This window comes from Triticum aestivum, chromosome 4D, assembly GCF_018294505.1.
Source record: "Triticum aestivum cultivar Chinese Spring chromosome 4D, IWGSC CS RefSeq v2.1, whole genome shotgun sequence".
Classification (NCBI taxonomy): Eukaryota; Viridiplantae; Streptophyta; class Magnoliopsida; order Poales; family Poaceae; genus Triticum; species Triticum aestivum.
In genome coordinates this window covers 32,679,636-32,692,394 of record NC_057805.1, presented here as the reverse complement: position 1 = coordinate 32,692,394, position 12,759 = coordinate 32,679,636, and the positions used below count along the sequence as shown (strand labels likewise).

General features: G+C 43.9%; 1 protein-coding gene across 1 annotated transcript; it reads right to left on the bottom strand.

Moving 5' to 3' along the window:
- Positions 1–8,822: 8,822 nt before the first annotated feature.
- Positions 8,823–11,329, bottom strand: LOC123095965 (transcription factor bHLH18). The gene is made up of 4 exons (XM_044517531.1): positions 11,016–11,329; positions 10,786–10,913; positions 9,760–10,686; positions 8,823–9,664 (listed from the first exon to the last, which is right to left on the bottom strand). Exons 2-4 carry the CDS (start codon positions 10,810–10,812, stop codon positions 9,590–9,592), a joined length of 1,029 nt encoding a protein of 342 aa, XP_044373466.1. The 5' UTR covers positions 10,813–10,913; positions 11,016–11,329; the 3' UTR covers positions 8,823–9,589.
- Positions 11,330–12,759: the final 1,430 nt, after the last annotated feature.

Sequence of the window (12,759 nt, the reverse complement as noted above, 5' to 3'; positions counted from 1 at the left end):
CGTGTGGGTCGGGGGATAATGTGCAAACGCGCGCCCCTCGCGAGCTCTTGGCTGTTATATGGCCCTAAACATTAATGAGTTTTCCTTCCCACCAGTTTTGCGAAGGTTTTAGAACCTTCACCGAATCCTTTTTTAGCAGCTTTCTTCTATTTTGTTCCGTTAAATTTTTTATATTTTATTTCTTTTAATTTGATGAATATTTTTTAAAGTAGAAAACATTACTTAGAATTGCTGGGACATTATTCAAATTCAATAATTTTTTTCAATTTTGGGAACAATTTTCAAAGTTATGAACAATTTTCATTTCAGAACATTTTAACAAGAACATTTTCTTAAGAAACATTGAATTCCAGAGCACTTTTTTAACGCCAGATTTTTTTTCTGAAATGCAGTCAAATTAAAATTCATTTTTTAAAATCGGGGAACATTTTTGAATTTGTGAACATTTTTTACATACTGCACTAATATTCAAATTCATATTTTATGAAATCCAGGAAAATTTTCTAATTCTTGAGGAATCCGTGAAATCCAAAACATCATTTTGAATAGGCAAACGTTTTTAAAAACCGCATAGCGCAGGGGGGGGAGGGGTGCGCGTTTTCTGTGCCCCCCACCGTCCAACGGGAGCTATGTCTCACTTTTTACGAGACATAGCTCTGGCTCGCCTCTTGCGCGAGGCTTGTGGACGACCCACTATTGTAGCCGCCTCCGTGCGAGTTTTATTCTCTATTTTTTTATTTTCACTGTTTGCGTTGGTTTTCTTTGGGTTTTTCCTTTTTCTTTTTTCTTCGGGTTATTTGCCTGTTGTTACTTTGTTTCTTTTGTTTCCTTTGGTTTTTTATTTCCCTTTTTTTTATTGTTTTCAACACATAGCTATCATTTCATACACATTGTACACTTTTCAAATAAATGTTTTGAATATGTGTGAAATATTTTTTAAATACACATTGAAACATTTATGACTGATACAAGTCATCTTTCTTAAACTATATGAACAAGTTTTTATATAGTGTAAATATTATTTTGAAATGTCACAAACATATTTAAACCCGTGAACATTTTTTAAAATGTAGGGTACATTTTGTTGAACGGTACAAACATTTTTTCACACTGTACACTTTTTTCAAAAATGTCACGTGCAATTTTTAATTTCTTTTTACATTTCTTTAAAGTTATGGATAATTTTTTATTATATAAATAGTAGGTTTTTTTGTTGGGGTAATATCAATAGGTTTTTAAAACTCTAATAAAATGCTACAATGCGTTAACATTTTTAAATTCCTTTTGAAAATATTCTAGAAATCAAAGTACAATAATGTTTCTAATATTTTTGGAAATATAAATTAAATGAAAAATACTGAACTTTTTTAACAAAAACTAATGTATGTGTGCCTGCTTGATTATGGGCTGACCGATTTAGGTTGATGTTGAGGCAAAACGCTGTTGGCGAGATACAACCTGCCAGGGCTATATGTCGCCCGTATTGATTCGTATTAGGAATCGCCTACTGGAGACTGTTGCGGCCTGGCCCACTTTGTACAGCAGGTTCTGCGTGCGGAGGTTAGATTTGCGAAATCACTGATTAATGAGCACCTTTGCAAAGGTCAATCCCACCTTCCCAAGTTGCGACAAGGGACGCACTACATGTGCGCCCCTTGTCGCAACCTGAGAGTTTTCATCACTTTTCTCGTAAATCTGTTTATTCAAAACGTTTTATCTCTCAAACCATGTGTCCAAATCTCAAACCGTTTTCATCGTTGGATTCGCCGTGTCGAAATCTTCAAAATTAGATACCATGTTAATAGGTTCTGACGACTTTTTTTCTAGGAAAAACTAGATGAAAAAACCACACCAGAAGAACCTTTTTTTTCCCTTTCCGAAAGATGTTTCCGAGAGGCCGGCCGCGCCTCTCGCGAAAGCAAATCTGCGCCCGAAAAAAACATGTTTTTCTCCATTTCCGAGAGGCACGGTCGTGCCTCTCGCAGGAAGTAAAACCGTACCTGTCGCGGAAGAAAAAAAAGAAAACACATTTTTTTCTGTTTCTGAGAGACACGGGCATGCCTCTCGCGGAAGCAAACACGCGCCTCTCATGGAAGGACAAAAACACGCATTTTCTGTTTCCGAGAGGCACGACCGTGCCTCTCGCGAAAAAAAGGGAAAACACAGTTTTCTATTTCCGTTCCCGAGAGGCACGGTCGTGCCTCTCGTGGAAGCAAAAAAATGTGTTTTTTTCACGCAATTTTATTTAGTGGAAAAACAAAGAAAGTCAAGTGGAAAACCGAAAAGCCAACCCCAAAAAAACCCATCGTGAAAGCCGAAAACGCGTGCAGAAAAATAAAATAAAAATAAAAATCCCAAAGGAGCGCCTAGAGCGCGACAAGTGGCGGTGGCTGCGCCAAGTGGGCACGCTCTCAGCCCACCCCAAGTGACCCTTGGTGAGGCTCCCGAAGGAGCACTCCTCAATTAGTTGCTCTCTTATATTTGTTCTGGGTCTGTCACCAGTTTTCGGTTTTCCTTTTCTTCTTCTTTTCGACTTTGGTTTTCTTTGTGTTTCCTTGTTTTTTATTTCTGTTTTCTTTGTTTCTTTTCTGGGTTTTCTTTCTTGTTTTGGTTTCTTCAAATGTTTTTATGTTTCTTTTGTTGTTCTTCATTGGTTTTGTCCTTTCAATTCATGTCTTCTTTCTTTCAACCATTTTGTATATTTTTATATATAATTTGAACATTTTTATACCCCTTTTAATTTTTTCAAATACATGTTTGAAATTTCTTTGTAAAAAAGTTTTCATATTTTATTAAAATACATGTGGAAACATTTTCTGAATGGTAAAATAAATTTTTTTGCACTATTTAAAAAATTGAAGTACATTGTACATACAATTTTTTAAAATTTCACAAACACAGTTTTGAAACTTGTGAAGATTTTTTTGACTATTACGTACATTGTTAGACTGTACGAAACGTTTTTACTGAGTTACACAAGCATTTTTTAAATATGTATAATCATTTCTAAAAATGTCACGTACATTTATTTTGAAATAAGCAACGTTTTATATTTGTCACATTTTACATACAAATGATTAACATGTATCGTACATATGTGCGATATTTTTCGTCCATATAATTAACATTTTCCATATACATTATTAACATTTCTTACATTTTAAATTCATATGTAAACAGTTTTGTACAGCACAAAGACATTTTTTCTATACTCGTTTCAAATGCAAGATTAAATTTTTTCAAGATTAACATTGTACAAACATTAATCTGGAAAATGTCCTGAACACATGTTTGAAACATGTGAACATGATTTACATCAACATAATTTTTACAATGTATAAACATTTTTCGTGCACACGATTAACATTTACGGTACACATGATTGAAATTTTCTACTTCTTTCATTCAGATTTTACATTTCATATACATTAAATTTTTTCGTATACACATTTATCATTTTCAATTGCAAGATTAACATTTAAAAAAATTTATGTTAAGTGTTTTTGTAATATATAATTATATATATATATATATATATTTGATATATAAATAATAAATTTAAGAAATGAGAACACAAATGTGAATAAAAGCTGAAGAAAAAACTCAAAAGAAAAGAAACAGTAACATGATGTCCTCAGATAAGGCATGGTTACTGGGCCGGCCGAAAAGCTACTCCCTACGGGCGAGGCCTAGTAGGACTCGCACCGTGCGACACATAGCCATGCCCTAAATTAGCGAAATCATTAATTAAGGATTACTTTTTGCAAAGGTTGCTCTCACCTTCGCAGGTGGCGGTGCGCCACTTGTCGCAACCTCGGAGTTTTTATTTTTGTAAATTCGTTTAGTGAAAACTTTTATCTCTTAAAACGTGCGTCCGAATCTCGAACCATTATCACCGTTGAGTTACTCACGTGAGGATCTTCAAAACTAGATCCCATGTTAATAGGTTTCGACGAACTTTTTTTCGTGAAAAAACCCGAACAAGAAAACGAACCGGGAGCACGCTTTTCTTTCTTTCCGAGAGGTACAGTTGTGCCTCTCGCGGAAAAAGAAAATAGAAAACAGTTTTTTTTTTCTTTTCCGAGAGCCACAGCTATGACTCTCGCAGAACCAAATCCGTGCCTCCACGAGAACTAAAAATCTGTGCCTCTCGTGGTAGGAAAAAAACACATTTTCCCCTTTTTTGAGAGGCACAACTCTCGCGGAAGCAAATCCGTGCTTCCTTGAGAAGTAAATTTTTGCCTCTCGCGGAAGGAAAAAAATCCCTTTTCTGAGAGGCACGGTTGTGCCTCTCGCGAAAGCAAATCCGTGCCTACATGAGAAGTAAATTTGTGCCTCTCGCAGAAGAAAAAAATGTGTTTTCATTTCCTTTTCCGAGAGGCACGGTTGTGCCTTCCGCGGAAGCAAATTCGCGCCTCCACGAGAAATAATATGTGCCAGTCATGGAAGAAAAAGAAACTTGTTTTTTTTCCAAGAGGCATGTCTGTACCTCTCACAAAAGCAAATTCGTGCCTCCACGAGAAGTAAATATGTGCCTCTCGTGGAAAGAAAAAAAACTTCCGAAAGGCACGACTATGCCTCATGTAGAAAGAAACAAAATGAATACATGTTTTTCGCGCAAAAGAACAAAACCTAAGAAAATCGGGGAAAAATCGAAAAGTCACCCCCCCCCCCCCCCGGGAAAAAATAATCTAAAAGCCGAAAACACGTACATAGAATAAACAAAATCCCAAGGGAGCGCCCAAGACGCGACGCGTGACGGCGGCTGATAACACATCAAGGGGCGCGCTCCCAGCCCACTAAAAATGATCCTTACAAGGCCTCCCCAAGAAGTACTCGTTGATCAGTTGCTCTCCTAAATTGGGCCATGCTCTTAAAAATGCTTCAAGCAAAGAGGCCTTTGTTCTTTTTGAGAAGCGCCAGAACATGGGGTGGTCCAATGCGGCCTGGTAGGACGGTAGACTTGGACCTGGGCATGGGCTTATAACCCTTGGATCCTATTTGGCGCGTATATTGCTCGATAGCGACTACGCGTACCCTCGGATCCTGGCCATGTACATGTGGGTCGGCCCAGCTAGCTCACTTCCTGTTTTAGGGAGGTTCTAGAACCTTTTGGATCAGGTTTTTCTTTTATTTTTCTTATTTTGTTTTAATCTTTTCCCCTTTTTTTCTTTTTTCTTGTTTTTTTCCTTTTTCCAAATTCATGAACATTTTTAGACATTCAGGAACCTCTTCAAATGGTGATTTTTTTAAATTCGAACATTTTTCAAATCGGGTGTGAATAGTTTTTGGAATTCAAGATTTTTTCATCGAATAAAAAACTGTTCATCATATTTCAAAAATGTTTATCGAACTCAAAAAAATGTTCTTGAACAAATATGTTCATCCAATTAAAAAAAATTCATTGAATTTAAATTTTGTTCGTGAAGTACAAAAAATGTGCATATAAATTCGAAAAATGTTCATGAAATCCAATTTTTGTGCAAGAAAATTAAAATATGTTCATAAAAAAATCAATTTATTATCCATAAAAATTCAAAGAATATTAATGTTTTTGAATTTGTGAACATTTTTCTGAATTCATGACACTTTTTTTGCATTAGTGCTATTTTTTAAAATTCTAAACTTTTTTTAAAAATCCTGAAGTTTTTTAGAGAAGCAAAAAAACAAGAACACAAAAGAAAACAGAAAACAAAAATGAAACGAGTAAAAAACAAGGGAGCGCCGACCCAAGTTCGAGCGTGGGGAGCAGGGGGTGAGCTGCACCTTTTCCCAGGCGCTGTTGTCGCCGCTCCATACTGGAGTCGCCTTGACCTTATCGATGACAGCGAAAAAGTCTTTGTGTACGTGCCCTCAGGACTAGTGCCCTGAAATCGCATTCGTCGTCGTTGAACTTTTTCATGGATCTGAAGCACCTGACATTAAATCTCGCCACATAATGACAAACCCTAACATCACCACCCAAGGAGACACTACCTCACCAAAGGAAAACAATGCTAATACATTAGTACGCCATGGATGATGCAGGATGACCATCACAGGCGGCCATAACCATGCTACGTAGTAGTACTAGAATAGAAAGTTGGAAACCAAACACGCGGCGTCTGAACGGCTCTCCCAACGTTGTTCCAGCTTTGTTTAGCCCCCAACGTTGTAATTGCCGGCCGTGTGTACACCGCCAATCCAGCGACGAACGTTCGAACCCAACGTCCGTTCACGCGTGGGAGCAGCACCCTCACCCTCACCCTCACCGGACCCTCCTCCCCCTTTGACCCGCGGAGGAGCACTACACGTCGCCTACCGGCCCTACCGTCGCCAGAGGCTTCGCCATTGCCAACTCCAGTGGGGGACAAGGTCGCCATCCATGATGGTGGTCGAGAGCGACGCTTCCAGCCAGCGATCTAATTAAACGTTAAAACGCAGGAGCAAAGCTTTCAGCCAGATCTTGCCCAGCCAATTGGCCCGATAAAAGAAGGGGATCCACGATCAATCATGCATCCCAAAGCATTTCGCTCGCATAACAGGACAAGCTGCTCTCGCAGGAGCGCGGAGCCAGTCAGCAGCAAGACCCACCCGCTCGCTCCCAACCCAAATAGTGGTTGCGCGGGCTCAACAAATAGCAGGAGGAGGTTTTCATCAGATGCTTCCGCCAGCAAATACGCACGCCCCTATTGGTTGTTGTCAACAGAGCAAGGCAGGTTTTGGCTGACTAATGAAGGGATTGGGACCGTACTTGTCAAGGTGAGTACGACGCAGCTAAATATACTAAGGTTGTTCTTCCAAGTTACAAGTGAGTGAGTTCACATGGAAAGGCGTCCCATGTCGTCATGCTCAAGCTTGCCAGTTTTTAAGCTCCCAACCAAATTGCTGAGGTGGTGGGTACAGTTTTTTACATGCAGTTCAGATTCTCTGGGAGCGTATCTAATTTACAATTCTTCACCAAGATTTTTTTAATCTACTCTACTCCCTCAGGGAATTTACAATACAGGTGCTTCAAATGAAGTTGATTGCACCCATATGGCTTAAACATGTAGTACTACTTATGCAAGATAAAAGCACCGCACTGGTGGGAGAAAGTGTTTTAATCGTCTGAATATCATCAATTCGGTGTGAATAGACAAGTGTCCTATGTAGTGGTCGGCCTTAAAAGGAGTCTTCCTGGGAAAATATCAGGTGATACTATGCCTTAGGTGATACCATGATACGAGCTTATGATCCGTTGGATCTCAGATCCAACGGCTCTTGGAGAATCTGAAAGGCTGCCGTACTTGTTCGCAATTTTTCGACTTCAAAAGGTCTTTTTTTGCAGAATGTTGGAAGCCTTCCAGGAGCCGTTGGATCTCCTAAGAGCTCGTATCATGGGAGCATTTAAGGCCCCGTATCACCTGATACTCACCCGAGTCTTCCTACCGTACCATCATGCATGCCTGCCGCCCTTTATAACTTAAAGCATCTACAGCCGGGCGCTTCAAACCCGTCTCATACGTCCGGGCGGACGGCCCAGTCAGGTCACGATTTTTGACCCAGACAGCCCCCTCAAACGGGCCTCAAACGCCCGGGCTGACCGGCACCCCTCATATACAGCCCAAAATATGGGGTGTCCGGGCATGCCCGCCACGTAGGACTGACGAAGGGGTCTCACACGGACTCGCCCGAAAACCCGGAGGTCCGATGGACGCCTCCTTCGTCGTCGCGGTGTAAACGCCGCGTGACGTCGCTTCGGCTCGCCGCCCAAGACCAAATCCGCCTATTTAACCCGGCCGACGTCCCACAAACCTAACCGATTCACCTCCCCCTCTCCGCGCCGCCAGTCCGAGCCCATCCACCTCCTCCCTCTCCCGCTCCGGCGCTTTGTCCATGCAATGCTCATGCCGGAGCGCTGGTACGAGATCCAGCACGAGATCCGGGCGAGACAAGCCACACGCGCCGCCCGCATTGCTGCCGGGCTACCTCCGAACTCACCGGAGCCGAAAGAGGAGGAGTAGCTGGGGGAAGAGGAGCTGGCTCCGACGGAGGTGGAGGAGGCGGAGTAGGAGCTATCGGGTTTCAACATGGAGCAGGTGGAGGCGGAGTTCGCCGCCGCCCAATTGGAGGAGTTGGCAGAGCAGCAGACCATCCTCGAGTCCATCCAGGATGAGGGCTATGTGGAGGCCAACCAGGCGTTCCTGCGGCAGGAGCAGGCGGTGTCCGACGCCCACCTTGACGAACTCGACGCAGAGATAGAGGTGGAGGAGGCCGGAGCGAAGCAGCTGGAGGCGCCGGAGCGGCAGCTGCCGCCCATGCTGCCGGAGCCGGGCACGAAAATTGTCGACATCTCCAACGATGACTAGCTAGGTGATCGACGTAGTACGTAGGTTATTTCGTTTGCATGTCCTTGTATGGATTTAAGAATCTAGTATGAGATGTCCGGATGCAACTACTGAAATTTGAGGTGTGTCCGGTCACTGCCCGCGGACGCGTCCACGGGCGTTTAAGGGACTGGATTTGCCAAGTCCGACTGTAGATGCTCTTAACATACACACGTTCCCTATATGCATAGTGTCAAATGTAATGTCTCGTTTTCTTCATCTTTTGAGCTTTGAGTAAAGGCCTCAATGTCGTTTAACAATTCTTTTGAATGAACAAAGGAGTGCCGCCCTTATAATCTTGTATATTCATTTGTGGACAGGTAATACATAGTATGATAGTCCTATCCAGGCAGGACAATATACAAGATCGTTTAACGATTCTGTATCCATAAACAAATTAGAAAGATATGTTTGAATACTACTAAGAAAAGACATATCTTAGCTGAAAAGACATGTAACCAAGAGAGAGATCCATCAAGTTAACAACCGAGCATATTTATTTATTCTTTATACTTGTATGCAAGCAAACAAGAGGGTACAGGTCGGGCTGAGCTACAATCTTGATCCTGTTACAACAAAAACCATAAGGAAACTACAAGCAAAGGGTTCATCCAAGCCAACCAACCAGCTTGCACTAGCCCTGAAAAACAGGCACACCCTACTACTGAACTTCTGAATCAAGGCTTGCAAAAGTCCCCCTCGGTGCTGAAAAAAAAGAAGACGCCATTTTTGTCCACAGATATTTGAAGCCTTCCGGGAACAGTGGTGGGATTTGAGAGGACGGCAAAGGGTAGGTGTTTGGGTTTGAAAAAAAACTCGAACCGGCCTCTCGTCGAAAAAACAGGGTGAAAAGGGCTATATTGATGTAGGGGAGAAATGAAAAATGGGTTTTTGTAAAATTCAAACTCCCCTTGGTAACTAGCCCTAGAAAAAGACATGTCTCATTTTTTGTCACTCTACTCTCTCCCAGGAACATGGAATGATCTGATCAAACCATGCAAAAAAAGGGAGAGGGTAGAAGTAATTTACTAGTGTTTTTGCTGCACCCATGGGGCAAAAAAAGGTGGAAATGGCTATCTTTGAGGGGCACCGTGTGGGGGACTGCAAGGGAGCTATCATCAGAAGCACCAGCGGGGATGAACCTAAAACTCATTAGCCCCAAATCCTCGAGGCTAATGGTGAAAAAAAGGAGAGAAACAGAAGCCAAAGTTCTAAATTAGACTTGATCAGGAGCAAGTCCTTCATGGCGACGACTTGAACGCTTGATGTAGCTTCCTGACGATGTCCTTGACTGACAACGAGAAGTCCTCGCCGGCCTGCAACAGATTAATCCATCAGTGAGTGAGACCATGTAATTAATTAAGTAGTAAATTATGGAGCAATTAAGAAGTGGAGATGATTGGGGGCTGACCGTGGCCATGATGGTGATGTCGATGGAGGAGGCGGTGAAGGGGAGCACATTGGTGTTCATGATGGCGAGGTCGATGCTCTCGAGCTCGGAGAGCGCGGCGACGAGGACGCCCCTGCGGTTCTCGCAGTGGATCTTGACGAGCACGGTGCGGTCCGACATCCGGGCCTCGATCTCCGGCAGCCCGGCGTCGGCGCCCTCGAAGTTCTCGTCGCAGGACGACCCGTCGTCCTCCTCGGCGGCGAGCTGCGACTTCTTGACCAGCACCGCCGACTCCACCGGCCGCCTGCGGGCCACCTCCTCCATGCCCTTCACCTGCTCCTGCAGCGTCTTGACGTACTTGATCGCGTCGCCCAGCACCGACGCCTTGTCCATCTTCTTGAGGCCCGGCACGATCTTGGAGAGCGCGATGAAGCGCTCGCTGAGCTTCTCGCGGCGCTTGCGCTCGGCCATGATGTGGTCCTGGTTCTGGGCGGCCGGCCGGGAGGGCGCCCTGGCGGGCTCGGCGACCATGGCGTCGTAGCTGCGCTTGACCTGCTGGAACGGCGCCACGCCCCCCGCGTCGACCTCCTGCTTGGGCTTCACGGGCGCCGCGCCGTAGTAGGCGGCGGCGGCGGCGCTGGGGGCCTGCGGCGCCTTGGCGAACGCGTCGGCGTGGCCGTGGCCGCCGAAGGAGAGGATGGTCGGGGAGGAGGAGTCGGCGGGGGAGCCCTGCTCCGTGACGCACGAGTCCCAGCTGGTGTTGACCTTGGCCGCCTTGCGCGGCCGGTGCTCGCCCGCCGCCGCCGCCGCGGCGTACTGCTGCTGCTGCATCAGCGCCGCCGCCTCCATCTCCCCCTGCCCGAAGGCCACGGCGATCTGCTGCTCCGTGTACTGCTCCAGCGTCGCGTCCGACTGCCACTGGTGGAAGAAGCTCGGCTCGTCCATCACCTGCACGCCACCAAACCATGAACAACAACCAGTCAGCCACCACCCACCTCTTCCCACACCATTACACCCGACGCCATCAGAAAACGAGCAGCAAATTACCATATTGGAGAACCACTGAGTCGCCATTCGCAGATACTAAAAATCGCTCGCTCCCTCGAAACTCCTCGCCTCCAAAGCCAAAGATCGCAGCAAACTGCTTCCACAAGCTCGACCGAACAGCCCGAATCCTGATGAGAAAAACACGCACGAAAACAGAGCAGTTAGCATTGCGCAAGGCAAACACATAGCAATGCAGCCCGTGGGTAGAAATTATCAGGGAAGAGACCAACCTTGGGAGAGAGAGAGAGGGAGAGAGGGAGAGAGATGGGTCAGCCGGCGATGTGGTATTGGTCCCTTTCCTTTGCACCAATGTCCAACGGAGGCGACCTTATATAACCTCTGCGACGGGGGCGGGAGACTATTTTAAGGCCTCTTGTTCTAGGTCGGGTGTGAACTACTCGGCCTCCCTCCCCTTCCTTTCATCCGCAGACTGTACCAATGGTGGCTGCCTCCCTCGCTCGCTCGCTCAAGTCACCTATCCCGCTGCACCGTGCCCTTTTTTTTAACAAAGGGTTTGGAGTAGCATTATGTCAAGCATACTACCTACATTATTGCTCTCTCGCTGTCTCCCTCGAGCGATTGCGGTATTGGCTGACAGGGAGATATTTTAATTCGCTGGGATGGATTGCTTCATGGTGATGTCAATGGAGATGGGGCAGATGTTGTGTGAAATGCTGGGGGATCCCAAATATTGGGAGCGATATGGGTTCTTGTCGCTTCTGCTGGTGTTTGGTTGGGCGTTTCGTCGTCGCAGGGGCGTTCGGGTTGTTCGGGAATGGTGTTAAGCCACTTGGATTTTATTTTTAGATTGTGCATATCGGAAGCAGATATAAATGTGCCAATCCTTTTTGTATGTGATATGAGATGGTGTGTCTGTATATCTATATTCTATATACTACATACAAAGAATGTAAGGTTTCGAATATACATTTTTGAACCCGAGCTCATACGATGTTTGAGTGCGTGAGGTCCGTGTGAATTTTAGCTTGTTCGGACATTTGAGTGCTCTCAGCAAAAACAAAACCAAATCTGTTTGAATAGTGCATGAATAGTAAACTTTTTCAGTGACCCTATTTTGTTTTTGCTGAGGGAGAGCTACTCAGATGCCCGAACGACCTGAAAATTGACATGGTCCTCACGCACTCAAACAGCTTCCACGTAAAAAAAGATATTTTTTGAAATTTTTAGTATTTTTTTTATTTTACTCTTCATAGGCAGGAGCAGATGAGTTCGGGAGCCATTTAGCCACTCTCGTAAGGTTTCATCTTTGACTTTTCTTCTCACCACCACTTCGTCCAACATTTCCCTATGATAATCAATCACCTTAATTTACATACCTCCTGAACCAATTCCACTTTAATTTACCTACCAAACTTCTCATCAAACTATACTGTGAATCACGGGGAGGATCTGATAAACATTTGTTTACATCATTGCATTAATATGCCCAGGTAAATCACAAGCTAAGGTACTAAATATTTATACCCTGTTGCAACACACGATCATTGTCCTAGTGCTAATGAAAAAAAATGCTAATCCTGTACTTTACACCTAACTAAGATGTTTTAAAGAGTAACCCGCTCCCACCCAAGAATTCACTGATCCTAGGATCATATGATCATATGATTAACTTAGTAAAAACTATACAAATAAGTTTTGAAAAATATATGAAAAGATCAAACAAATATTAAATGTAAGAGGAAGCGTATTAAAGTTTCTCATTAAGATTAAGTACATTGAGCTATGGTAAGTTACAACAGCATAACATAACGAATGTTTTACATTACAGTCAGTATGGACCACGAACTATATTAGTATTTTTTTACCATAATTCACATGCATGTGTTCCTATCTATTTTTTTTCGATCACGACGTTCAGACCCTGAGAGGGGCTTCTATGCCTATGGCGTTCATACCTTGCCTGAGAGGGGTGCTTCTACGCATATACACCAATTATCAACTGTTGGTATCTAT

Coding starts and splice junctions, on each gene's coding strand:
- LOC123095965 (XM_044517531.1), bottom strand. CDS start 10,812: ATGGCGACTCAGTGGTTCTCCAATATG. Junction 10,687..10,785: donor CTCAGTGGTTCTCCAATATG/GTAATTTGCTGC, acceptor GGTGGCGTGCAG/GTGATGGACGAGCCGAGCTT. Junction 9,665..9,759: donor ACATCACCATCATGGCCACG/GTCAGCCCCCAA, acceptor AATCTGTTGCAG/GCCGGCGAGGACTTCTCGTT.